Below are 26,289 nucleotides of genomic sequence, written 5' to 3' on the forward strand. Positions count from 1 at the left end.
TAATACACTAATTTTCAAAGTGTAACTCATATTACTGCAAACCTCTAAGCTATCTGTGACACTTCCTTCCATGTTTCCATTAAGAGGATTTTTTCTCCACTAGTTATTTAGGATAAAATGTTGTCATTATTGTCACTAGCAAAACTCCTGTTGACTTGATAAGAGCAAGGATTTCTCCCTCAGTGAAATCTAAATGGCTCTATTGTGAAATTAGCATCTTTGTAGTTAACCCTTATTTGGTGCAAAAGGACAATTTTGATCTACTGTTTGCGATCACATGTACCTGGAACATTTCATCTGCTGCAAAAGCATATCATGAGCTTCAAAAAGAAAATATGTAAAGGAACATGAAAGTTTTTATTTCTGCAGGTTAAGACTGCCTTACAGTGAATTCAATAGCAACATAGTTGAAACATTATTTTCATTGTCATGGCAACCAAAAAAATTGTAATATACATGCAAGTTTTAAATTTGTTTGCTTCTTTGACTAAAATAAGTGATTACAAAACAAAAATAAACACTCTAAAAACAATGCAACCTTTAAGTGGAAAAAGTAGGTGCTTTGGACACTAATTTCTTTGCCCATTTTCCAAGTTTGTTCAAAGACTTTAAAGCCTGTTCTGTTGGTGGAAATTTTTCCTCTCCTGTTTGTTTTCTCTCTCCAACTCCTACTGAAAATGTTGAAAAGCTGCAATTTATGATTGCTCTTCTGTGACTTGGGCCACAAATCATCTCCAGAGAAGCTTGACCCTGCCTTCAACATGCGGGCTCTACACAGCTTGTAAAATCAACTGCTCTGCAAGCAGATGATTTACTGGGATAGGTGGAAAAATCTTGATGAAAGTAGAGGTGAATCCTCAGCATCCTTGATGTTCACTGACTTTGAGGCACCAATTAGCTCCTCCTTGGACTGTACTTTCTCAAGAGGCATACTCAGCTCTGGGTAATCACTACTATGGGTGTAGCAAGGTTGTCAGGATCAGCCCACGCTGGAGAGGGCTGGTACCAAAATACATTGGTCTTGCTTACCACATAAGTCTTCTAACTATGCTGATTTATGAATGACTGGCTGCAAGGTAGTTAAAGGTCATGGTCCTTTGCATTTGACCTTAAGTCAGGTCCTCACCTGGAACAGCGTAGTCATAGTTCCGCAACTGTGATGACACACAATGAAGATGGATTGGCCTTTAAGAGTTTGGTAGAGAAATGTAATTTAGCATTTTTAGTATTGCTAAAAAGGATGGTATTTTTTTAGATGAACTCTGTTTCTTAACAATTCTCTACCTAACATGATATCTGGCCACTCCCCATTTCTTGCATTGAGACCCAAAGCCAGCTGTACACATGTATATATGAAATGCAGTCATTTTTCTTTCTTGGTGAAAGTGCCTTGAGGAAATGGGAGCCAACCTGCAACAGAGATTGAAAGTGGAGAGAAACTTCAATTTATAGATGTCAATCTTTAACATTCAGTTTAAGTAGAGTCATTCGGATATGCACAAGTATGTCCCTGCTGAAGCACATCAAAGTTTTCAGCAGGCGAGAGAGATTAAGGCGCTGTGCGAGACGCAGCTGTGCTGTTGATCTGTATATTATCCTTCTAGCTATAACTCCTCGTGCACCTTTACTCTTTGTTGCTAGGAGAAGGAGTGAAAGGTTCATGGGATTTCAGGAACATCCTATTCTGAGATCAAGGAGCTAGATATCTTATCTTGCTAAATAATGAGTGCCGCCAGTTCCCACAGACTTCCCTAGGAGCTGAGATTGAACTCAACCTTCTGCAAGTAGGTTTATACCTTATAGTTTAGCTGTATGAGCTGGGAGTTGCACTTTTCCTCCTCCATCTCTTGACTGACCACCCCCAGCACTAGTATATCATTTACAGCTGAGTGGAACTCTCCTAACTGAATTTAGGTATTTACACTTATTTTATAAAGGTTATTTTTCATATCAGTGTTAGCACTTAATGTAACATTGTTGTGATTTTTCTCCTGATCTGTAGTTTTCTGAAAGCCCCAGGGAACTCACTTAACTTTTAAAAAGTATAAAGCAAATTAGGTGCATGCTATCTTTGTTCAATTGTAGCTGCAATAAGCACAATTTAGAATTAATATTAAAACCAGAAGGAACTGGTTTACTCTTGGGTATAGCAAAACAGTCCTTCTAGTTATTTATTGCTTTGGTTGACTGAGTAACAAGTGGTGAAAATATGACCAAAGGTGTCTGTATTTTTTTTACTGCAAAAGAGACTATCGTCTTGTTCCATTTTTAGTGTGAGTGAAGCATTGGAGTGCTTTTCTCACAATATAAAGTTGTGAGGACTCTTTAGAGACAGCAAAATTAAGAGACTTTAATATCATTAAAAAGTGTATCTTCATTATTCCAGTCTCCTTCAATATGAATATTGTTTTCCTAGCCATAGCACATGGGTAAAGGGGCAGAGATGGGTAAGTTCAGCCGCTATGGAGCCATCCCAGTGTTTCAAGTACTAAGCCAAACCATGATTCTTACATTTTTGGATTTAGCCTTTGCTGATTAAATTCAGGAAGGGCGAATTGCTGTGGTTAGAATAAACAAACAGATGAAATAAAAGTGTTCTGAATGGAAGCTTCTTAAACTCCAATCATACAATACTGAAGAGTAAAATATACTCTGCATTGGTTAAAAGGAATTGAATAAGTTAAAATAAAGCTATACACTTACACCCCCTCTCTCATTGTCCATCAAATGATGCTCCTCCATTTGTAAAAGATTTAAAGTGACAGAAATTGCGCTATGATTTTAAAAAGGGATGACCATATTAACCCTCTTTTCTTCCCACCTCTTGCAGAATGTAGACAAGTGGTCCTTTGATGTATTTGCACTAAATGATGCCAGTGGGGATCATGCACTGAAATTCATTTTCTATGAACTTCTCACACGCTACGATCTGATCAACCGTTTCAAGGTCAGTAGTTATAAAATGTGTCTCTTCCTCCATCTCAGATTTTGTTGAACTTCAGTCTCATTCTGCTTTGTTCCATTCAGAATGCAATTTTAACTGTATCTGAGGGCTTTGTGCTCACTGTAGTTTCCCCTAAAGTGTTAAAATAATGTATTTGCAGTAAGCAGGACTAAATGTTATTTAATTGCAATGGGACACCATGAAGAAGGATAGGTTCCAAACAGGCTTCCCCACTGAAGTCAATGGGAAATATATTACACTTGATCCTGTGGGAATGATGGTGTCATTCTCTGGAGATTCATAAGCATCTCAAGCATGCATGGAAAAAAAGTGAGAGCTTGGCTTGACACCGAAGTTTCCAGATCCAAATGCTTTGTATCTTTTACTCCAGCTTCAAACAGGCTTAACTTTGGATCATGAACACATTGTTCTCAGAAGATCTTTTCCATTGTCCCCACCCAAATACTCCATTATCCCTTCCTCCATTGGTGCTTATCCTTTCTGGGGTTTCCCACTTATTTTGGCTGTAAAGGGTTTACAAATATCTCCAACACCTGTACGTCTTCAGAAACTGCCTGTGTGTGGTGAGAAACATCCAAAGATGATAGTTGGTCGGAACTGCACCCTCCCATGATACATCCAAGAGTAAAACAGTGCCACTCTAGCTATAGAAATATGAGAGTTTACAATATTTGCTGTTTAAGTAGATGAAATAAGCATTGGAGAACCCATGTTGCCAGTTGCATATATATGCAGCTGACACCACCTGCAAAACCTCCTCCCTAGAAAGCCTCTGAATTTCATTTTCTCCAGTGTGCACAGTGGAGAAAATACATGGCAAGCCCATAATATGTGTGTAGGCTGGATTTGGCAGTAAAAAACCAGAGATCTGATAAATGATACTGCTCTTAACAGAGTATCTCAGACCTGCTCTATGGTGTGTTTCATTAAAAAATCTGAGATGTGAGTAGTAAAGCAGTGATATATACCAGTGGGTTGTGAGGGGAACAGACAGACACTTGTGACCTAGTTAGAATATTTCTCCAGGGACAATCAATCAAGTGCTTTCTGTTACTTTTCGTACTGCATGTGTCTTCCAGCCGGCATTTAGTAGTGTTCTGACTTGTGTGTATTTATGTGGGAGGGAATGATTCATCCATAATATGATTACGGATGGGAAGCCAGTTTGAGGAAGTAAACTTGATTCACTGTGTCTCTTGAGGGTCTCTTTAAGGTGTTTTAGGGTGTTATTTATTTGTGAAATACAAACTGTTCTTTAGGGTCTCTCCCCCTCCAAATGCTAACAATTAAAGATAATTATTTCATTTTTAACTTTGTGCTGCTTTTCTTAGATCCCCATTTCTGCCCTGGTCTCCTTTGTGGAAGCTCTGGAGGTTGGGTACAGCAAACACAAAAATCCATATCACAACCTAATGCACGCTGCAGATGTGACACAGACAGTCCATTACCTCCTATTTAAGACAGGCGTAGCGGTAAGTACAGGAGTTGGCATCCTGAATGCATAATGAGATTACAGCAGTTTTTGCTCACTAAAGAGATGATGTTTATCCACAGTAGAACCCATTTGCCCTGTTGACAAAATTCATTTGATATGGCTGTTCTAATGAAAAGTAGATGCTTAAAATTATTTAGAAAAAGAAGGGGAGTGAAGATATTGATAACTTTTAACAGTGATCTGAGAGAGCATGAATGAGCCAGAAGGTAAAGAGTTAACCATGAGAAATCCAGGCTCGATTCCCCACTCTGCTACAGCTCTCCTGGGTGATTCTGGCAAGTCATTTTTGTTGGGGTTCATTTAAGCTAACTTGATCCACCTAGAAACAAAATGTCTAAGCTTTCTTTTTACTTAGTGGGGCAAGGCGGTACCTTCAGAGGGCAATTCATTCCACTTATCTGAGGATGACATGAACCATCTGGAGATGCTGATCTCCATCCACTCCCTACAGCAAAGCCAGCTGAGCTGGCTTACATAGAGCACCTGCAGACAGCTGAAGACTGAGGAAATGATTCCTCCCGTTATTTGCTTTGCACCTCTGTTTTCCGCCTCTGAAGTGGAAATAGTATCTCAAGATTCTTATAAGTGCTGTGTACCTGCAATTCTATTGTATTGTGCTTTATTTTACTGAAATACTTTCACTTACAACTTTTCAAAAGTAGCCAAAGCAAGCACCTGTAGTTGGACCCTGCAGGGACTCTTGCAATGTAGTGCACAGATCTGAATCTAGATCAACAAAAGTTTAGGCTTTTACTGCAGCTCATACCTTACTGAATACTCTCCAACTGTTCCAAGCTCTATTACTGAGAACTGTTCAAGAAAATGATGAGATTGCATGTTTGCATCTGTCCAAACAGTTTCCAACATTGTTTTGTGTGGCATTAGTATCTTAGGTGTGCTGGAGGACATCACTATAAAAATCTGCAGCCTTCAACACTCTTAGGAATACTTGTGTCTCTGCCTTTACTTTGATGACTCCTTTTTCTCCACAAATCGATGAAGAACTTAAATAAATGCTGCAGGCTAGGCTGTGCTGTGTGGTGGAGCCTGGGACAGAAAAGTGCAAGCTAACAAGGTGTAGTGTAACTTCTGATATGTCTATTAGGCCAGTTTCAGAAACTATGTAGTTGCTTAAGCTTAGGAATGACATATTGTTTGCATGGCCTGCCTTTCTCTAACCCCGTATTGCCACGATAGTATTGCTCTCAATTCTGAAGCTAAACTGAATGCTTTTCTCTCAGGAGTAATGTGCTCCAGTGCCTCCTGTGAACATGTTCTGAGTCTGCTGTGTTCAGTGTAGATTGTACCCAATAGTGGTAATACTTATAGAGTCTGATTTCTTTGAGGAATTTCTTCAAAAACCTGGTCCAGACTGCCTGATTCTGACCTAAGTTACATCAGTTATGCCTGATTTTGTCTGAAGTAAATAGGATTTAACTCAAATTTGCAACTAGTATGAATACATAATCAAAACTCCATCTGAGATCCCAAATTGGTCGCTACTGCTTTTATAGGAATTGGTTAATGAAAATGCACTGAAGACTGTAATCATTAAGAATATTTAAAATGTTGAGTAATGTGAATTACATTATGAACAAATTGATCCCATTCTTCTCCTCGAACAGCTTAAGAAGGACACTTCATTTGGGGCCCTGAAAAGTGACTGCATAAAAGCAGTGCCGCATGTTCAGCAACACTCCTGTGTATGTTCAGAATTGCCTTTTTCTACTTTGCTGCTTCTTGGCCTGTTAGCATCTTAGCTGCAACTCAGCTATGAAAGAATGAGTGCTATTTTATTCTAGCTCATGTTGCCTCAGTGCTGAGTTGTTTTTTTTTTATTCTGCTACTCCTGGAGCTTGGCTTCTCTTGTTAACAAAGAGAGAACTTGAAGGACATCAATTACATGAGTGAGCTGTAACATAGTTTGGGATTTTTTCTCTCCGAGAGAGAGAGACCATGTGGCAGGTAGAAGAAGCATGTTTTTTGCGTATGTACATAGCAAACTTGCTATGAAATCACTGAGGTGCACCTATGCTGTCAGTTTAGTGTGTTATTTGGTTTGCTGCAGGTCCTGGGCTCCAGTCGCCCGTGCTGGATAAATGCTAGTTTGCTCCATGGCTCCAAACAGGAGTAAAACAGATAGTGGTGTTAATTAGAAACAAGGTGTTTGTACCATGGCATGCTCCCTACTTGCTGTGGGGTTAAAGATGTTAAAGCCAGATGAGCTCAGGAGCTATTTTTTTCTGCACAGTTAGTTTTCTCAGCAAAGCTGCCATTTCATGATTGATTCCTACCATTCAGGTGAAGCTTTTTTGCCCATCTGGTGAACTAGAGATGTGTTGATGCTTCCATGCATGTTGGCCAAGAAAACTCCTATTTGAATGCTCTCATATATCTTCCTCTTTCTCTCTTAAAACTGTGTTTTAAAGCAGCCAGTGGGAGATTTAGTTTATGTATTTTTTTATCACTTCAGGAATAGTCTTAGTCTAAGCACTGTTACCTCACATTCTCAGTCACCTTGGGTTTTTTGTGCCCCTTTAGGGCAGGGTGAGGATTTGAGCTATTCAGGAAAGATGGTGTGGGAATTTTCTATCATCTTGATGGTTTCTTCAGTTTTGCTACCTCTGTTATATTGCACAGATTATTTGTATGGATGTGTTTAACTTCCCAATAAATTTTTCAGTGCCCAATTCTAACTATTTTAAACATTTTTCTGTTGAGAACTCACTGCCTGTAAGGCTATTGACTTGCATTTGAAAATGGCATGTACTAAAGCTGTAAGGCATAAGGTAAAAGGCAAGGGAAGGAAACAGAGCAAAACAATTATGATAATAATAAAACTCTGTTTCCTTTTTCACATAATTGGACTTCTCATTACCTACTCGTTGGTTTCAGGCAAAAGATCAAAATGATCAAAACCATCTATGATCAAAATATTAATAAACAATTAAATTCTTGGCTGTCTGCATGCTGGCTGTGTATATTTCAGTATCAATCCTATGTTTCATTCAGTCTAGGACAAGATATTCATTCTCTAGCTTGACACTTACTCACTTAAGTGCCACCAAATGCAGAAAAGTTTGCTTAATTTTCTGTGTCCTTGCTCCATTAAACTGCTTTGGATGTAAGCTCATGTTATTGAATTAAAAACGTGTTTTGTCTGAGTGTGAAGAAAGGCTTTGGAGAAAAAAAACGAAGCAATCTTTTCCTTATGACTTCTCTACTTTCTCCTTTTCCCCAACTGATAAATCTTTAGGAAATAATAGCCAGGTGAGTATTATAGGCCAGTCAGTTTTTTACAGTGGAACCAGTGCCTGTGAGCTGCCACTACCTAAGGAGATGGTGATGGCAGAGGATTTGCGTATAAAAAAAAACCAAACCCATACCAAAGATTTCAGTGGGGAGGGGTGGAGAATAATGTACCTGCCTATATCAGCTTCATATAGCTGATAATATCATACAGGTATAATCCTTCTGTTTTCAGCAGCTTGCATTATTTCTTGTTTTCTTGGGTACAGATGTAGGTTTTGTGTTTTAAAGACTTGGATATTTTTTACTGAGTCAAGTTCTTTAAGAAATCACTCTAGAATTATCATTTGAGTGAAATAACATTGCTTCTCCATTTACTGCTCCCTGAATACAAGACTGAGCTTGAATCATTGGGGATAGAGGAGAAGAAGATATTGCAGAAACACCAGGGGGATCCCTGGCTTTATAATCCCATTGTTAATGCTGGAAGTGAGAGCTGAGTTTGCCTGCCTTTTCACCATATGGCAATAATAATATTTATAAAGCGTATGTATTCAGTGCTATACTTATGCACAGTTTCAGAGCAACTTTAAAGAAAGTGCAGCCTCTTTCGTCTTTGAGAATGTAAAATATATTTCCTTAAAGGTAAAGGGGATTAAATTATTTTAGTTTACTTGGTTTTCTTCCGCTTTTATGCACAGAGATTCTCGAATATAAAGGGGTTAGCTCAGGCTAAAAGACAGACCATTCTGAAGGTACGTCATGTTAAAACATTAAAGGCCTTTGAATGTTATTATCAGCATTAAATACAGCCCAGTAATATCTCAGTGGAAACACCTATTGCAAGCAGTTTCTGTGGACTATTTAGCCAAGACTATGCAACCTACAGGTTCCACTATACTGTGGGTATTGTGTAGACAGTAAGGACAATTTCAGAAACAAGTATTCAAGTTTTCAAGTGCTAAAGTTGGTCAGAGCAAAACTAACAGCTGTATCTCAGGCTCCATTCTGACTGAGAAGCAAAATCAAGATAGAGATAAATATCTGTCTTCAATTCTTTCTGTAATGTGTTTTGGTCTTATCTCAACCTGGCAACAACTGCACAAACCTGTTGTCCTTTAGAGTATGTCTTCTGAGATTTTCTCTTTCATGCATTTACCTATGTCCATTAAATTATCTATGTCTGTGCTTCTTTCAAAGTCACCTGCTGTTGGGGTGCTTGATGTTTGAAGTGACAAACACAAAAGGAGTCGCCAGTGTTGAAATACTTTCTATTTTAGGGTCTCTGGAATATTTTTCCTCTCTATTTCAGGGGAAACAATGTTCTAGAATATGTACAGAGGCCAGAGAATAAGTATGTTTCAGATTTGCGTCTATAAAAGGGAAATGAGAATTTCTGTACATGCTGGCACTGAAGTCTGAGTCATTCGCCTGAGCTGAATCCTTTGCTTTTGTATTTCTGTTGCTGTAATAAGCTCCGCACAGACTAAGTATCCCATTCAGGCCATTGTGTGGAGTTGCACTCCAGAGGACGTAAAGAAGTGTCTGCTGTTTCCCAGGAATAATCCTAAGCTGTAGTTGTTCCCGCAGCCAAATTTTATGTGGCATTTGGTTTGGGATCTCCTGTAGCACAAGAGAAAAGCACTCTTCTAACCGGAACAAGGTGTTCACAATACAGTGTGCCAGCAGTGACATTTCAGCTTTGCTTCCCTTGTTAAAATGCTTTTTCTACCTTCCCCCCCACCCCTTTTCTCAGTTCTTTCCCCCTCTCTGCAGGGTACTGCCCCTCTCAATGTGCATAGATTCATGTAGTTTGGAAATGAGCCCTGCAGGTCATCTGGCCCAACCTGCTCACTACAGGGTTAACTTCAAATATGCATAGTATATTCACACCTGGTAAACAAAGGCAGGGAACAACATTTTCCTGCTACCAGAGTTTGTTTGAATCAATATCTTATCCTTACTCTAAGATGCGCTGCTGTTCAGTTCATCACTTTCACAATATGTATGCAAGGAGTTTGGACATGCTGGAAAGCAAGACTTTGGTTTCAGAAAGCGTGTTGAGGCCTTTGCTTAGTTGTTCCCACAGGCAAATGATATGTGTCATTAGGTTTGGGATCTAATGTAGTATAGTAGAGCACTTTGCTTAATTCTGGTTTAATTCCTCACCGGGATGAAGCCAAAGACTTCTGAAAAAAAATCATAAAAGAAAATAGGACCCCCCCGCCATTTAAATTGTTAATTACGTATTTGAAATGTGAAAAAGTACTTTCTTCTTCAGTTTTAAATGTTCTGTATAGTGGCCATTTCCTCTAGCATCAAGGGGAGAAGAAAAAAATCATCTGGTTTATCTTCTTTGTACCTTTCATACGCCTCTGTCATGTTCGCAGTTGTTTACAAGCTCTCTCAACAGTTGCATTCCAGACTTCTTTTTTCTTCTCAAAAAATCTTATTTCCCTCTAACCATGCTCAATGCCCTAAAGCTTTTTATCTTTCCTGTTATATTCTTCCTGAGGATGATGCCTAGGAATTAATTTGGTATATGTAGCCATCTCAAATATAATATTTTAGGTTCTCTCATAAAAGTAACATAGAAAGAGAATTTGGAATTCTTCCTGATGTTTTTCTTTTGGAGGATTAGTACACAAGCACAAAATGTAGGGACACTTTCCAAGAGCTGACGTCCTTTTGCTCACTTAATTCTTCTTTCCCTTATTTAACTCTGTTGTTCAGCTGTGATTACTATTTTCTTTGATACTATTTTCTGATTAATCTTGATAATTATTAGGAATTACCTTATGATTCCTTTGTGAACCCACACAATGAGGTGCAAACTGAAATGCTTAAGTGTTCTTTCTCTGATACTGTCAAGAATTACAGGAGAATTTTCCATGCAGCAAACCTGTAAAACTGCAGAAGTGCAGGGTTTCTGTCACATCTGTTTGTACCAAGGTGGGGAGAGAGCACCTCCTCTCCCCTAGACTATTATGATTAATAGGCAGATCATCATGAGCCTATGGGCTCTGAAACTTGTAACTACTTTGGAACAAAAGATAGTAAACTCTGGGGAAAAAAATAGGCTAATTACTGCTGTCTTCACTTTGTAGTATTTTCTTGGAAAGGCATTCAGTTCATTTTGTTAGATTTGGAAACTCTAGTCCTTCCTTTTCCTTTTTCTTTCTGTATACATCAATGCTTTTGTTTACATGCCGATGACTTGCCTTAGTAGCTAATTCTTCATATTTATTATATGTTTTTGAAAGACAACCATGCCTCATTACCCTTTTTTTGTTCTCAGTTTGGAAGCCAATACTTGCTCTTTCATGCCATTTCCTCCCAACCCCCCATCATCTCTGAAGAATTTGTTCTGGATCATTTTTGTTAACTCTTTAGAAATGAAAAACATTCACATTTCCTTGCTCTCTTCCCCTGTGACAGTGTCCTGCTGCTTTCTCAATCATTCCTGATGGCTTTGTTCTTTAAAACTAGCTCTCTGTTCTGCAAGGTGAACTCCATCGCAGACTAGTAAAAGGTAATATTGCCACTTTGATGGAGATTGCATCCATTCTCTGCAGGCTGTTTGCCATCTTGTTTATTTTTCCTTGCAAGGTTGTAGCTGAAAAAGAGACTAAAAGGTTCCAATCATTTACCAGCTATTTTTCCTCCTATTACTCACAAGCCTATTTTGACTCTGTTATTTAAACTGATTTGTTTATCATTCACAGTTCACAATGGTAATCCCAGTCTGTACTCTGTGATCTTTCTCAAATACTGTAATGATATTTAAGTCCTCTCCTCACATGTGTTCCACCCTGTTTCAATACCTACATTACCCTGATCTTGTTCAACAAAGAATGCTTGATGGGGTGCTAAGTTAGTTAGGGTTTTTCCTATATATCCAGTCAGTGTCCTAAGAGACAACACAGGAGACCGCAAGCACAGAGCTTGCTGCCTCAGTGCCATTTTAGGCTTGGGTCATAAGGTCCTGTTGCCATGGGACTTGCCAGCTGATGCCCAGAAGGACCGTTGTGGTTGCATTAGACTTGCTGGCTATATGTCTTATAGTAGTTCTGCGTGTGTAAGTAATATTGATTTGCTGTGCCTATCCCTAGATGCTGCGCCTAATTTTTTTCTCTCCTTTGCACTGCCTCCATTTGGCAAATGGTAGAACATGGCTGAGGAATTGAAGCCCAGATCTGCTGTATGCAGCTGATGCGTATTTTTACCCCTTATAGTTGCCAGAAGGTTGTTATGTGAAAGTTGAAATCATGTTCCTCATCAGCTGTAAAACATTCCCTATTCACAAGTAACACCTGGAAATAGAAACATAATGGAAACTTGTCCACCACAAGCGCTTTCCTTTCCTGTCCTGGACAAGTTCTGTAAAAACGAGGAAATAGTTTAGTCTCTGTGTCTGCTAATTTCTTGATCTCTTCTCCTCACTTTCCCCTCAAAAAAAAAAAAAAAAAAAAAAAGTCAAAAGCTACCTTGATGATGATCAGTGGTTTTGAGCAAAATATCTGCGGCAAGTGTCTTCAAACTGAAATCTTTAATGCTGAGGCTTGCTTCATTCTCGAGCTGCATGGCTACCTCAGGAGAAGGGGCTAGTTCAGGCACTGAGGTGACAAATAAACATCGTGATTGCTGTGATTATGCAGAAATTACCATGGAAGGGAGGAAGAGAGCCAGTTAGGTTTCTGTGTGCAGAGCCATACAGATACTGGTGGTTCCCTGACATGTGGTTAACAGACCAGTGGTGTCCCTAAGCCATAGTAAACATCTAGAGTGGATTTATGAAACCATACTGTCTTTACTGGATTTTGAATTAAAAGGCAGTTCGTACATGAAAGTCTGTGAAAATGCTTGCAGGTTGACAGTGTGCTGTCACCCAAAATATGTGGCAACCACTGTGGTAAAGGTTGCTTCCAAAAGGTAGGAGCATTTTGTAAAAGCATTTACAATATCTACAGAATCTAGAGCCTTTGTCTCTGATACACTTGATTTTAACAGCACTTCTAGCATGTTACCAGTGGAAAAACAGACATAAAATGATTGATTGACTCAGAGAAAAATCATTAAAGCATCTGAGTCATTTAGAAGTCTAAGTCAAAAGTGACTTAAGCGTTGAAAAATGAGACTTTGGCTAGGCAATTAGGAAAAAAAAAAGACCTCAGGGCTTTCTCAAATGCTTCTATAAATTATAAGTAAATAACAAGACGTACGTCTTGTGAGGCTGTGTTCCCTCTTCTCCTCATGATTCAGTGACTCACAAAGACTCTTCTAGTTACTGGAAATTAGTGACATTCTTCTGTATTTGAGGCTCTGCTACCCAAGTGAGCAGAGCTGAAGATATCTACTGCTGGTGGTACGTGCATACCTACATATGTATCATCAAGTTCTGCCTGAAGAACCTTGATTTTCTTGAGGTTTCCCTCTCTCTCTTCCTCCCACTTTGCTGTCTAAGAAGGGCAAATATTACTCCTCAATCTGTCTCAAGCCTTATTAGCTCCTGAAACCATTTTGCTGAAGTTCAATTTAGTTAGATGAAGCTTCAGGGAAAACACTGGTTTATCTTTCATGTATCAGCAAGAGAAGTTTACCTTGGAACAGCTGGCAGGCTGCAGGGAAAAGGCAATGATGTGTAGTGTTGACTGTCAGCAGCGGATAGCTTGCCTTAAAAGACAAAAGCCTTAATGCCTGGGAAAATAACAGTTTATCTGATTGCTCTGTAATCTCTTTTCAGCACTGGCTAACAGAGCTGGAGATCTTTGCCATGATCTTCGCAGCTGCCATCCACGACTATGAACACACTGGAACCACCAACAACTTTCACATCCAGACACGGTGAGGCCACTGTAAATCACTAGGAAGGGATGGGAAATGGAGGGGAAAACCTGTGGAGAGTAGCAGCACAGCTGTACAGAAGTGCAGGAGCTTTTGCTTGCAAGTGTCACAGGAGGAAAGTTCACTTCCTTAGGCTGCATTTAATTTTCTCTTGCTTAGCCATTTACAATGGAATGCAGGTATTCTAACTTCCTGAGCATTGCTTTATATTAATAATCCAGAAAAATGAAAATCTCAAAATATTTCCATGTAATTCACCAAAGACAAATTGCTGATGATTATTATAATGACGGTGTAGTTTTGGAGAAGATGAGTATTTCTCCTGGTTGAATTTTAAGAATCAAACATTTACCTGCATAAATCAGGTATTCCTCAATATCTCTGTGCAGTAGTGAATACCAACACTACACACAGATACTGGTTTTGCTTTATTAAGTACCACACCTGCAGCAAGGGCATATGTTTACAATTAACTGTTCAGTAATAAGTTATCACACTCATATCACACTCACTTTTTAAAGCTTTGGAAATTGCTGGAGAGTACTTAATTAGTCACAGACTGGACTGGACTGGCATTGTTTTGGAACTAAGAGAGAGATGAAGAAGATGGCAATGTTCAAGGGTATGCAAAGACTGTGAAGTGTCTAGTTCCAGTGATAATTGGGCACCTAATGTCTGTGTATTATTTTGACAATGTGAATCTTTTGGTGCCAATAACAAAATGAGATGTCCTCAACAGACAATGGACAGACTTGGGCATTTTGACGATGCATTTAATCTTACCCTAAATTAGATGTCTAGAATATGTTAGCTGAAGCATGCTTTGTATCACAGCTATCTAAAGGCTGATAAGGATAAACCACACATATGCTCAGTAAAGCTTGGGAACAGTGACAGGCATTTCTGTCTCTGTTCTAGGGCTAGGCACACTCGTAATTCTTACAGCCTCATGCATGCAAGAATTAGGGATCTAATTTCATTCCTGTAACATCAGAGGGTGTAAAATGTCAGGGGAGAAAAATATACACTGCTCTCTGGTAAGCAGAACTGAGTGGAGACTATAATAGACTACACTCACCTAGCATTGCCATTAACTTCCAGCAAGCACTTCATCTTCAGACCAGTTCAGCCATTCAGCAATCTCAGATCCATGCCCTGGAGCTAAAAATAAGGTGCAAAGTACCTTTGGTCTTACTCTATCCCAACAGCAATTGCCTTTCTGGACAGCATAGTCTAATGCACAGATGACAGAAGGCAGTTCAGTTATATCTTGTTTACAGCTGGTTTGCTGTTCTGGAAACAGTATTGGGACACATCTTGCAATTGCTTACTTGGACACAGTCAGGCTTCAATATGAGAGTAATATACACAACAGCTGGAAAAGAACCTCATGATTCAACCTCAAATCTGTGCATCTCTCGCAGTCAGAAAGCGCTCTGTATCTTTTCTTTAAATATGTAACAAAGAGACCAGGTGAGACTCAGCTGATGAGGTAGATTTCATGGCGAATTTTGATCTTTAATTTTCCTTTACTGAATAACAACAGTGAACAAACTATTACTAGTGCTCATAAAATGCTAGTATCTGTGCTATAGGAACTAATCTTTGTAGCTGATCAAAGGAAAATTTTTAATTGTGAGACTCTAGATAGAGAAGAAACATAACCTTTCCTGTGTTTTCTTTTAAACGCTAGGTCAGATTCTGCTATTCTATATAATGACCGGTCTGTGCTTGAAAATCACCACATTAGTGCAGCGTATCGTCTTTTGCAAGATGATGAAGAGATGAATATTCTGTCTAACCTCTCAAAGGATGATTGGAGGTAAAAAAGAACATGGTGGCTGCTTAGGAACATTGTGGCTTTGCCATATGTTGTTATTGCCTTGTTTGAATGGTAATATGCATTACTGCATATTGCACATTAGTATTTTTATTGCTAAGGCAAAAAGAGCTTTAAAAAGTGTTTATCTTGCTTATTTCTGTTTTTGGTTTTCATCTCTTGTAGTCGTGAGACTAAACTCAGAGACCATGAATTATAATATACAGTTGGACTCCCATGTAATTTCGACGTCTCAGACACACCCTTGTACACATATCAGGTTGTGAGTGAGTGTAAAGGTAGCCTGCTGTTTGTTCATGCTAAAGCATAAGCATAACCTTTATCTATTTTGAGACCCCCTTTACCCTGCCTGAAAATTGTAAATGGGACTAAATGAAAATAAGAATCAAGTCCAAGGAGCTATAAATCAGTGTAATATATATCCCAAGGTGATGTAAGAAGCTGTAATTCAAAATAAGCCTCATGAAACATATGATTTATGTGCAAAAATCAGCCCATGACTTGTTTTTTAATAGCAGATAATTCAGGCTGATGGGGGCTTTCTGTTTTTGTGTTATTTTTCTGAACTCCAAGGGGCGGTACTTTAAAAATAACCTGGTGTGCTAGACAGGAAGAATCCTACTCCATAGTCTTTCTCATGGGAAGGAAAGAATCTTGTACTGTCTTATGTAACACGTGGTGCCTCCTGCATACATTTAAACCAGACACAGTGCTGAGCAGTCAGTTCTTGTTATTTTAATGGGAACTGGAGGAACTGAGCCCTTCTCGGGGACCTGGCCTCCGGTAAGCTGGTCAGCGAAGGCTTTGCTTCCCAGTTGCTTTGGCCTGAATTTCCTGTGTATTTCAACTTATGAACAGGGTGGACAGTGACACGATGCTATAGATGGGTGCCAGAAATAAAACCCAGGATCTGAAGTGGCTGGCTGCAGTCAGTAGGAGTGTTGCGGAGGAGTGGCCTGAGAAATTCTACCCCCCAATATAGAAAATAGGCTCATGGTGGGCAGCAAGCAAGAACTTAAAGGAAAAAAAAATCTGCATTGAGGTGTTAAAAATCAAATTTATTTTTTAGCTAGAGCTGGTAATGCCTTGTTAGATATTGGTAGCAAATTACTGCTTCCTTTTATGTTGGCAGGGGAAATGCAAGGAACTAACTGACTAGACACAGCAGCCTTAGAGGCACTGTCTAACCGAGAGCAGCTGAGCAGCTGCTGGAGACTGCTTCATTGCATAGGCACTGTCTTTAGGAAAACAGTCTGCTTTGAGGCTTTAAGCTGTTGTTGCTTGAATCAAAACTAGCTTCAGATGTTCTCATTAGTTCCATAGTGTCAAAATGTGCGTGCTGCTGAGGTAGGTGCTTGTATTTGAAGTTTCAAAGATTAACCTGTCTCCTTTAAGAAATACAGTAACTGCCTGAACTAATATTGAGTGGTTTGTATTGCTTATTTGTTCTCCCTCAAGTAGGACCTTATTATTTTGTAGCTGCCCATCAAGCAGCAGCTGCAGAATAAAGGCCATTAGCTGGATGTGCGCTAATGCCAAAACGCTGTGATTTTTGTGTGCCTTTGCCTCTGACTGCCAGTTTGAAGTCCCGTAGGCGAACGTTTGGGAAGTGCTGGAAACATCAACTGATTTCAGCAGGATCTGAGGTGTTGATAAAAAAACAAGAAGCCCCCAAGTTTCTCTGACTGGCACCCAAAAACAACACCGTCTATATCAAAGAATGCTTTTAGAAACTATGTAAATGTGTCCAAATATAACTGTATTTTTGTAGACATACCTGATAGATCTCTCTCAGCAAAAGGCCCAACGGCTGGTTTTTGGAAAGCATATTCTTAAGTGCCTTTTTGAGCTGAGGGCCCATTAAAGTCTGATGTTATTAGTAAGAAAAAACCTGAAGATCAGGACATTTCTCAATCCTATTTTATTGGTTTTGTGATATTCAGTCATCTAGTTAGGGAGTGTATTTTCAGGAAAGAAATGTGGAAAATACGAGCTAGATTTTACTTGCTTGGGAAAATAGATGGGCACAGGTTTTGTAGGGTAAGCTGATGAGCCTGAAAGATATCTTTTGGGTTATAGTCAGGGAGAAAAGAGATGAAGGCTTACTTGTGTTTAAACTACATTTTATTCTCTGTTTTAAAACCTTCTGATGCTTATTAAATATTTGAAAATCAGTTGAGTTGCCTCATTTGATGAATCCCGTTTGCACAAGTCATCAACAAGTAAATGAAGAAATTATAACAAAACCAGATCACATTGAATTAAGAAAATAAACTCCAAAGTGAACAGATGCTTTCCAAGATACTGGAAATAGATGTTATAGATGTCATTTCTGGCACTGTATTTCATTGTTAATAATTTCCATGCAGTTTATTGAAACAGAGCATATTTAGTGCAAGCCCTTTACTGTCAAGTACAGGATTAAAAAGGCATCTGGAAAATGTTTACCTCCTTAACTCTATATCAGAATATGGCTTTGGGAAGTAACCTTTAAAGCAATACTGAATTTGTCAGTAAAGCTGCTTGGGGTTTTGTCCCTCAGATAATTCTGAGCACTCCGTCTCAATCAATGTTATTCCTTTGGAGACCACAGAGACAAACCTTGAATGGTTTTGACTAAAGACAGCTTTGTTCAGAGCCTTCATTTGTGCATGATAACAGATGCATGGCTATATAATCCAGGATGGGCACATGCATTATCTGAGTGTTATACCTTCAGTGACTATCAGCCCTTGAAAATATTTCCTTGAAGGCAGCATTCTTCCTTTATCTATTAGTTTCCAGAAGAATAAAGAATTGAGACCTCAAATGGGCAAAATAGACAAAATAGCTTATTGCAGGAGATCTCACTGTTGGTTCCTAGTGTATGGATTAGATGATCTAAAATAACCTTTTCCTGTCCATTTCTCATGAGTTCATGGGAGTGCAACTCCTTCACTAGGATACAGCACCAAGGTGAGCAGTGATACAGAGGACATCTACATCCAACAAAGTATCCAACAAAATGATGTAATGTTCCATGAGGCCAGAAAGGTAAAGCCATGAAGTAATTGTTCTAAAGAGCAAATAAGATATTTTCCAGATGGACCAATGGAAGGTTTGGAAGTATTTAGGTGTAAAGTCAGCTATAGTTTATCTCAGCAATTGGTAGTAAAATGCCATAAAAGTGTTGCTGTACTTCCTCATGGGACTGTGTCAGATACCATGTTTTCATGAGAATAATTTGCAGGGTATTGGTTAAAAAACAAAAAAACAAAACCGTGACATTGGCCATAGTGTAAGTTATTATGCAGCGTGTGACAGTAATAAAACAAGAAACTCCAAGTTTCCTTCTTCTCCAATTGCTTTTCCTGCCTCCGTTCCCTGACAGCCTGCTCTCTTCATCTAAGTGTGCCCTTCCCTGATCCTATAGGGTTTATTAAAAGGCCTGGGCAAATTATCTTAGAATTTATTTTCGAATTTGGTAACTTCTGAATGGTAGGTTATAGGTGTAAGGATGTGGTGTACCCGTACTTCTGGCCTCAGGGAAATGTACATTCTACTGCAAGATATAACATCTGAAAATGTAACAAGACATCCTCAAATCCATAATTTGTCAGCTGAGCAGCACAGCCAGATTTATAAAATAGGTTTGGGTCCACAAGGGACCTTCCTTTGAGGGGACCTGCAAGAAAACCTGTCCCCAAGTTAAAGTAGCTCTTTTGCAGCAAGAAGTCCCTGGGACACTTTCGTGTGATTACATTTTTGTTGTCACAAAACCTTGAATTTTGTACCAAGACTGGCCTTTTAGCCAGCTTGATTTCAGTAAATGTGCTCCTCATTTCTCAGGCTGCTTTCAAAAATACAATATTTAAAACATTTCCAAGGTCTCTGGAGCACAGGTCTCTGGAGTCTCTCTCAACCTTGTGGGAAAGAATAGGCTTTGTAAATGTGTGTGTTCAGTGGAGATGTGTCAGTGTCCCCATGTGCTGGAAGATTAAATAGATATTTTGGTGGTGTACTCTAAGTTGTGTTTGCTCTGGGCTCACACTTGCATTTCAGCCCAAATTCACCCACATTGGCTTTCACTTTGTCTCTGGTTTGGAGTGAACCCATGGACTTTCCAGTTGGGGGGCTAGAAGTCCTTATTCCATGAGCACTTTCAGCTGCCGTATGCTGGCACTGCTGCTAAAAGAAGCAGATTTTTCTCTCATGCCTCCTCTTGGCAGTGTTGACAAGGCAGGGTTTGTGCCACTGGGAAGCGAACCAGACCCAGGACTGGGGAAAAACAAAAACCAAAAATAATGTAAAACCAGTTTGTTTGAAGCCATGTCATTTGCTTGAATGCTGCCTGGCTGTGGAAGTGCTTGCACATAAGGGTAGGAATGAGGAGGTGAGTATGGTGGGGAGGGAGCAAGGCCAGCTGATGCCATCGTAATGTGTGCACAGGATTGCCGGGGGTGCCTTCGGTTACCTGCCACCCTTGGGACAGGGTGAGCACAGCGGTCTTGGGTCTCTGTGTAACAGAGACTCGGGGCTGGAACTTGAGCACTGCCACCAGAGACAACAGAGACATGCTCAAAATAGACTATGTCTCCATGAAATATTCATGAAAAGAATAGCAAACTTTTACTTTTAAATGACAAATGACCCGTTTTGAATCTTCCAAATTCCAGGCTGGTACCCTAACCTTGGGCTGTTCTTCCTCTATTACAGCTTTAACCTGTGGAGAGCTGAACTGAGAAAAAGAGAAAATAAATTTGTATTGTATGCTAGATCAGAGAGTTTTGATATTTTAAAAGTTCTAAGACATCCACACTGTCTTCAAAGGAATTTCAGTCAGATCCTTACTAATATGTTTAAAAGAAAATTCATACAGGTAACCCTGAGTAATACCAGACAAGTAATATAGGTACTCTAAAGCAGGGGTAAATTGATTAGGATCAATAGTAATATAAAAACTAAAATGGAGGTTGCAATTAGAAATTATAATTTTATTCCTGTTATAGAAAAGGTTTATTGATACATGGTAATAAGATAACTTCTCTACATATTTTACAAACGAAAGCTAACATTACATATAACAGAACAACTTTTAAATATGTTGTTTTTCCTTTAATAATATGAGTAAACTTTCAACATAGGTATCAACCTGTTTGCAAAACATTTGGTTTTAGTCATTTTGATAGAGATTCATATTTCAAAGTTCACATGCTTCATGTCCAGGCCTTAAACAGTCTTTTTGCTAACTTCTAAGAATGTCCGATAGAAGAAATCAATTCAAGAGTTTTGTGCTTAATTAAAGAAGGAGTATAGTAGTGGGCTCTTCACAAACATCTAGGATTTCTCGTAGCAAGGGTTAGCCACCTGGCTTAATTCACAGCCTTCCCACTCTTCTATTTGTAGAAAATCATTTGTCTTTCTCCCCCTAACTGAAAGAGGAATAACAGAAAGAATGACATACAAGGCAGAAGAGCTGTCAATAGTTTGCTGATAGACACAAAAGAAACTGAAGTGTGTCTGATTTTGTCATTCATTTTTCTTTTCCCTTGCTCCTCTCATCATGATGCCATCCAAAAGGGAATTCAGGACACTGGTGGTTGAGATGGTGTTGGCCACCGATATGTCCTGTCACTTCCAGCAAATCAAAGCCATGAAGAATGCTTTGCAGCAGCCAGAAGGGTGAGTCACTTCACGACACTGTACAGAGAGGGATTGCATTCAGCTGATACATTGACACTGTGTTTGACTTAAAAAGCACCTTTCCAGAGGCTCTCAATCTCTTGATGTCTGCATCAGTTCTATTTCTGCAGTTGAATTTTGAATGAATTTGCTTAGGAGTGGACTGACACTGCCCCCACCCCCATCTCTAGTCTGTGCCGATGGACCAAAGCTTTGCAAAGGTCACAATGTTGGGATAAGCCTCCCTGGTCATTTCCTTTGGCATATCAGGGTAATATCAAGGACATGATCCAGCTGGACTGAATGGTCTCTACAGTTTGATTATAACTAAAGGCTATAAGATCTGCAGAACTCAACTTCTGCATCACCCTTCTGCAGATGGTAGCACCTGCCACCATTGCAAGGGGCCTGCTCCATGATCACAGGAAAGACAAAAATAATTTGAAATGCACCATGGGAAGGACTTGAAAAAGAACAGACGGAGCAATAGGGGGAAGGCCTTTTCTTTTTCTCCAGTGAGGCCCTGGGAGCTGGAATATCTTGTCCACAACCCTTCCCCTCCCCAAGAAAATTTACATTGCAGAAAGCTTTGCTTGAAGGTCAGTTTTTCACCTTGGATGCAGTTCTGCCTAAAGCCTGTCAGGGCAACTAGCTGGTCTGTCCTCTCAGAAGCTACAGCTCTTTCAGCTATTTCAGGCAATCAAAAGCTGGAATTAAAAACTGAACCCAGCTATCCCAAAAAAGCATTACGTACTGGGCTCTTGGGCTAACCCCTCAGGTTATAGTTTTTAAAAATTTACAGCTTCTTTTTTCTGTAGAACCAAGTGCAAGGATCCTCACACTAGGTCAGGATTCTGACCTCACACTAGTTTTCTATCAGTGGAACACGCTGCATTTACCAGTTACAGTGTAGGCTCAGCAGTGCCAGCAAAATGAGATCCTGTTTACTACACTAAGACAGTAGGGACTAAATCCTCTTCTGAGTTGCATAAAAATAGCCCAGCTGAAATGGGGAACACTGCAACTCCTCAAACATGCTTGTACAGACAGGCAACCCAAGAAAGGAACTCAGCAAGGCTAAAACCAGTTTCTCTTTGCACTTAATGTCTCCGTTACAACGGGAGGGGTATATCTGAGAAGTCAGACACTTAATCTTTCATAGTTGTCAGGTTTTGTGAACACTTAGTCCATTAATATTCTTGCCGAAGATTCTAACGGGCTCATTTCCTGCTTTAGGTGAGATTTTTGTCATTCTCCAGTGCAAGAGCAGACAATTAACTTGTTTGCTCCTTTGGGTTTTCAGAATTGACAAGCCGAAAGCCTTATCACTGTTGTTGCATACAGCAGATATCAGTCATCCAGCCAAGGCCTGGGACCTCCATCATCGCTGGACCATGTCTCTGCTGGAGGAGTTCTTCAGACAGGTAAAGCTGAGGAAATTCCTCTGCATTTCTGCAGCACAGATGGAGTGTGTAGAACTGGGCAAGGAAGTAGGAAAATATGGACACATCTTTTTCTTTTCCCCCTAATTTTCTAAAGGACATTTTAACTGATATGAACCTTTCTCATCTGACACCTGTGGCGCTGCTTATTATGTCTCTTGGGAATGTGCCTGTAGATATAGGCATTATCTATATAGTAAAAATTCTGATTTGGGAAGCTAAGCTGGGCCAGTTACTCTTATAGGTTCAGTGTGTGTTTCTAATGATCAAAAGTCAGAATATTTGACATTGTGCTTAGCTGTAGAATCATAGAAAACAGGTTCAGATAGCTATACTTCAGAGAGCTCTAAGTATATCGTTGGGGTAGATAAGAAAAACGCATTACCCTTACTTTAGATGAAGTGAACTGATTTACTTTATAGTTCACAATGGGCCTTCTGTTGACAGACCCACAAATCTAGACAAATCATTAAGCTCAGTGTGATAACTATAAGCTCCCACAGCTGACTAATTAAAAGCATTTAAAGAACTATCTTAAAAAAAAAAAAGTAAAAGTAAACAGAGCACTTAGGGGTGTATGTGATACTTTCCACCAATATGAATTACTAAACTAAGCAGAAAACTAATTACTTAATTTTCCTCCAAAGTTCAATAACTTCATGTTTTGTAGTAAAGCTGAATGCAAAAAAGAAAAAAATACGTGACAATTTAAAAAAGTTTAAACAAAACTTTAAAATGGTATCAGTTTTTAAAGGCATTGTGGGAATCTCTCCTTAATGAGGACAATGCAAAACTTTGCTTAGAAATGAATTCTTTAATTTGTTTTTCAAACTAAGAATGGATTTGCTAGGTGGAGGAAGGTGGATTATGGCTGCAGTTGTCTCTGTGTTGCCACGCAGGAGGCTTATGTAATGAGGGTGATTTTCACATATATTTTAGAGGAAACTGCCACTGACCATATTTACGCTTTCCCAGCTCAGAAGGATACTAGATCTGATAAAAACTTATGCCCACCTTTTCATTTATGTTCTATTAACACAAAAAAGAAAAGTTCAGCCATTCCTATGCCTACAGAAGGTTTTTTCTGGTTAGTTTGATGGTTATTTTAGTTTCCATTTGACATCAGTTGGAACAGTGGCACAAAGTTCAACACAATTAAAGTGAGCTGCTGATTTAAAACATTGATTCTATAGTAACAGGCTATTTAAATTTGAATGCTTATCAGGGAATATTGAAACTATGTCATCCCATATATCTTCTTAGTATAATCTGTTTTAGAGCAAGTGAACCAAGTTAAAGGGCATTTTGAGAATGTGCAGCTTGAAAGACTGGCAAAGATGGGGTTATAACACTTGGTCTTCTGCCAAGGGATGCTTCTGCCAGGTAGTACCAGAAATGGACTTACAGTTCTGAGAGCTAGAAAGAGTGTTTGGATTTTTGTTCTTAAGCACTTGTGTAAAATGTTGAGAATGTCATTGTCATTTTTTTCCTTGGTGGGGAGAGGAGGGAAATAAACTGCATTTGGCCAGCCCTGACTAGTGAATTCCTTATCTGAAAGACCAAAAAGAACATGCAAACAAGCTCAAACACTGAGGGATGAGTCCTGACACTGACGTTTTCTCTTGAAAGATTGTCCCTGAGAACTGAGTTCTTCTGGGTTCTCTGGAGAACTGCGCTGGGAAGTGTTCTTGTGCTCTAGAGGTGTTTTCAGTTGATGCATAGAAATACCAAACAGGCAGGAAAAACTCTGATTAAAGATTCATTGGAATCAAGATGCTTGACTCACAAACTTTTCTTTGGATTACAACATTGTCAGCCAGTCTCAAATTCTCTAAAGATAATTTGCGTTAAAAAAAAAAAGTTACAAACTTTATTAAAGAAAGTAAAATGAGAGGCTTTTACAGTCATCACCTAAAATATTACAGAAGTACAATGGGTCTTGTCTTTTTCTAACCTCTTCTCAATTTTACTTCTCCAGGGTGACAAAGAAGCAGAACTAGGGCTTCCCTTTTCTCCGCTGTGTGACCGCAAGTCTACTATGGTTGCTCAGTCTCAAATAGGTATGGCCCTTTTGGTGCATTCAAAGTAGCAATCTTAAAAGCAAAACTTATTCCTCTTGTGGGACTAAGATCACAGCGATCTCTCATCATTTCCAATTAGGTTATAGAGGGGAAATAAAGTGCAATGGCGTTATTTTCTCCAGATCAACAATTCAAAGCTGAGAAGCCATTTTATTTATGGTAGTGGTTCCACACAATAACCAAATTACCTCTAACGTGACTGCAAAGCCAACCAGTGCGCAGTTATGACACTAACACTTTGGTTTTCTGAGCTGTGAAGATGAGGCGTGTATAGCAACATTTTGTGATATGATTATCATTGGTGGATATGGAACCCTAATGTCAGTCATTTTGAAAACTTGCAGAAAATTGTTATGTTTTTTTCATATATTTGCCCCTCACCAAGTGTTTCAAGCTGAACGGTGTTTTCCACCAAAGCTAAGCAAATATCAAATCTTTTTCTGCTCCATCCTTTCAGAAGCAGAGGAGATTTTTTACAGGCTCATCAATTGCACTTTCTCTATGTCTTCTCCAGCTACTGAGTGAAAAATTAGGAAATGGAAGAAGCAACAAGCCTAGTGTTTGGGGAGAAAAGAGGGGTTAAGTAAGCTAGACCTGTTCAGGAGCCTGGAAGCAAGAAAAGACAACTGAAAAAGTAGATTTGTGGGTGAATTTTTATACCTAGGAAGCAAGTGAAGAGAAAGCAGATGATGGTTGTCTAACCTCGACTATAGAATAGGGTGCCAAATGGAACAGCACAGGAAAGAAAACGCTGACCCTCAAAATGAGGGAACTGGTTCTAGTTTTAAAGAAGCAGTGATAAAATGTCTTAAAGTAAAAAACAAACAAAGAATTGGAAGTATGAAGTTTCTCATCTGTCTTCTGAGCTGTAAAGGGCTGGCCAAAGAGCAAGATAAAGATATCCTGAACTTAGGAAATTTCAGATTCACATCTGTGGCTCAGAGCCATTTCTGTTCAAAATTGCTTCATTGTTCTCATCAGGCGAGCCATCCTCTGAGGTGACTCCATCCCAGACTTTCCTGGCTTTGGAGGTTTAGACAGTTCAGCCAAGAATCTGAACTTGAAAAGCCCTAAGCAGGCCTGGTCTGGTTGCCAGACTCGTAGCATTTACCTCTCTGCAACAGGAACTCAGAAAAGGGGGTATGTGTGCAGAGGATGTAATTGCTGAGGACATTTGTGCTCTGTCAGCACCTCGGTGGAGGGAAGAAGCAGCAAACTTTAAGAGCTACAGCCTCAGCTAGAGCCCATATTGAGGACTTCTAGGCAGAATACTCCTCTTGCTCTGCACTGGGAAAACATGATCTCTTTCCTTAGCTGGTGTGAAGGGAAGGGCATGTAGAGATGTCTTTTTTTTTTGCATTCATCTGAGCTGCTTTCAGACATATCCCTCACTTCTTACAGCAGAGAGGAGCAGTGCTTCCCACACGGCCCCTCTGAGCTCCAGCATAGGGTCGCGGTGTGTTTGGAAAAGCAATTTGCCTTGTTCTCCTCTTTTATGTTCCTTTGCTTGGGAAGGCCAGGAGAGCCAAGAAACTTCTGCACTGATATCTGTTGCCAAGCCACTGCAAAATTAATGACAAATTAAACCATCACCAACACAATTACACGTTACAAAAGAGGCATTCCATCAGTATACAAAGGCAGCCTTATTTAGTTATACACTACTTGTCATTATATCGAATTTGTGCAGTTTAGTAATCCATTGACATTAA

General features: G+C 39.4%; 1 protein-coding gene across 1 annotated transcript in view; it reads left to right on the forward strand.

Moving 5' to 3' along the window:
- The window catches only part of PDE1C (phosphodiesterase 1C), a 308,630-nt gene that overhangs the window by 235,927 nt on the left and 46,414 nt on the right, over positions 1-26,289 (forward strand). The window contains exons 9-15 of the mRNA XM_067291281.1: positions 2,831-2,947; positions 4,297-4,437; positions 13,453-13,553; positions 15,247-15,375; positions 20,953-21,054; positions 22,358-22,478; positions 24,475-24,556. Coding sequence (XP_067147382.1) covers positions 2,831-2,947; positions 4,297-4,437; positions 13,453-13,553; positions 15,247-15,375; positions 20,953-21,054; positions 22,358-22,478; positions 24,475-24,556 — 793 coding nt within the window. The remainder of the gene's footprint in view (positions 1-2,830; positions 2,948-4,296; positions 4,438-13,452; positions 13,554-15,246; positions 15,376-20,952; positions 21,055-22,357; positions 22,479-24,474; positions 24,557-26,289) is intronic.

This window comes from Apteryx mantelli, chromosome 2, assembly GCF_036417845.1.
Source record: "Apteryx mantelli isolate bAptMan1 chromosome 2, bAptMan1.hap1, whole genome shotgun sequence".
Lineage (NCBI taxonomy): Eukaryota > Metazoa > Chordata > Aves > Apterygiformes > Apterygidae > Apteryx > Apteryx mantelli.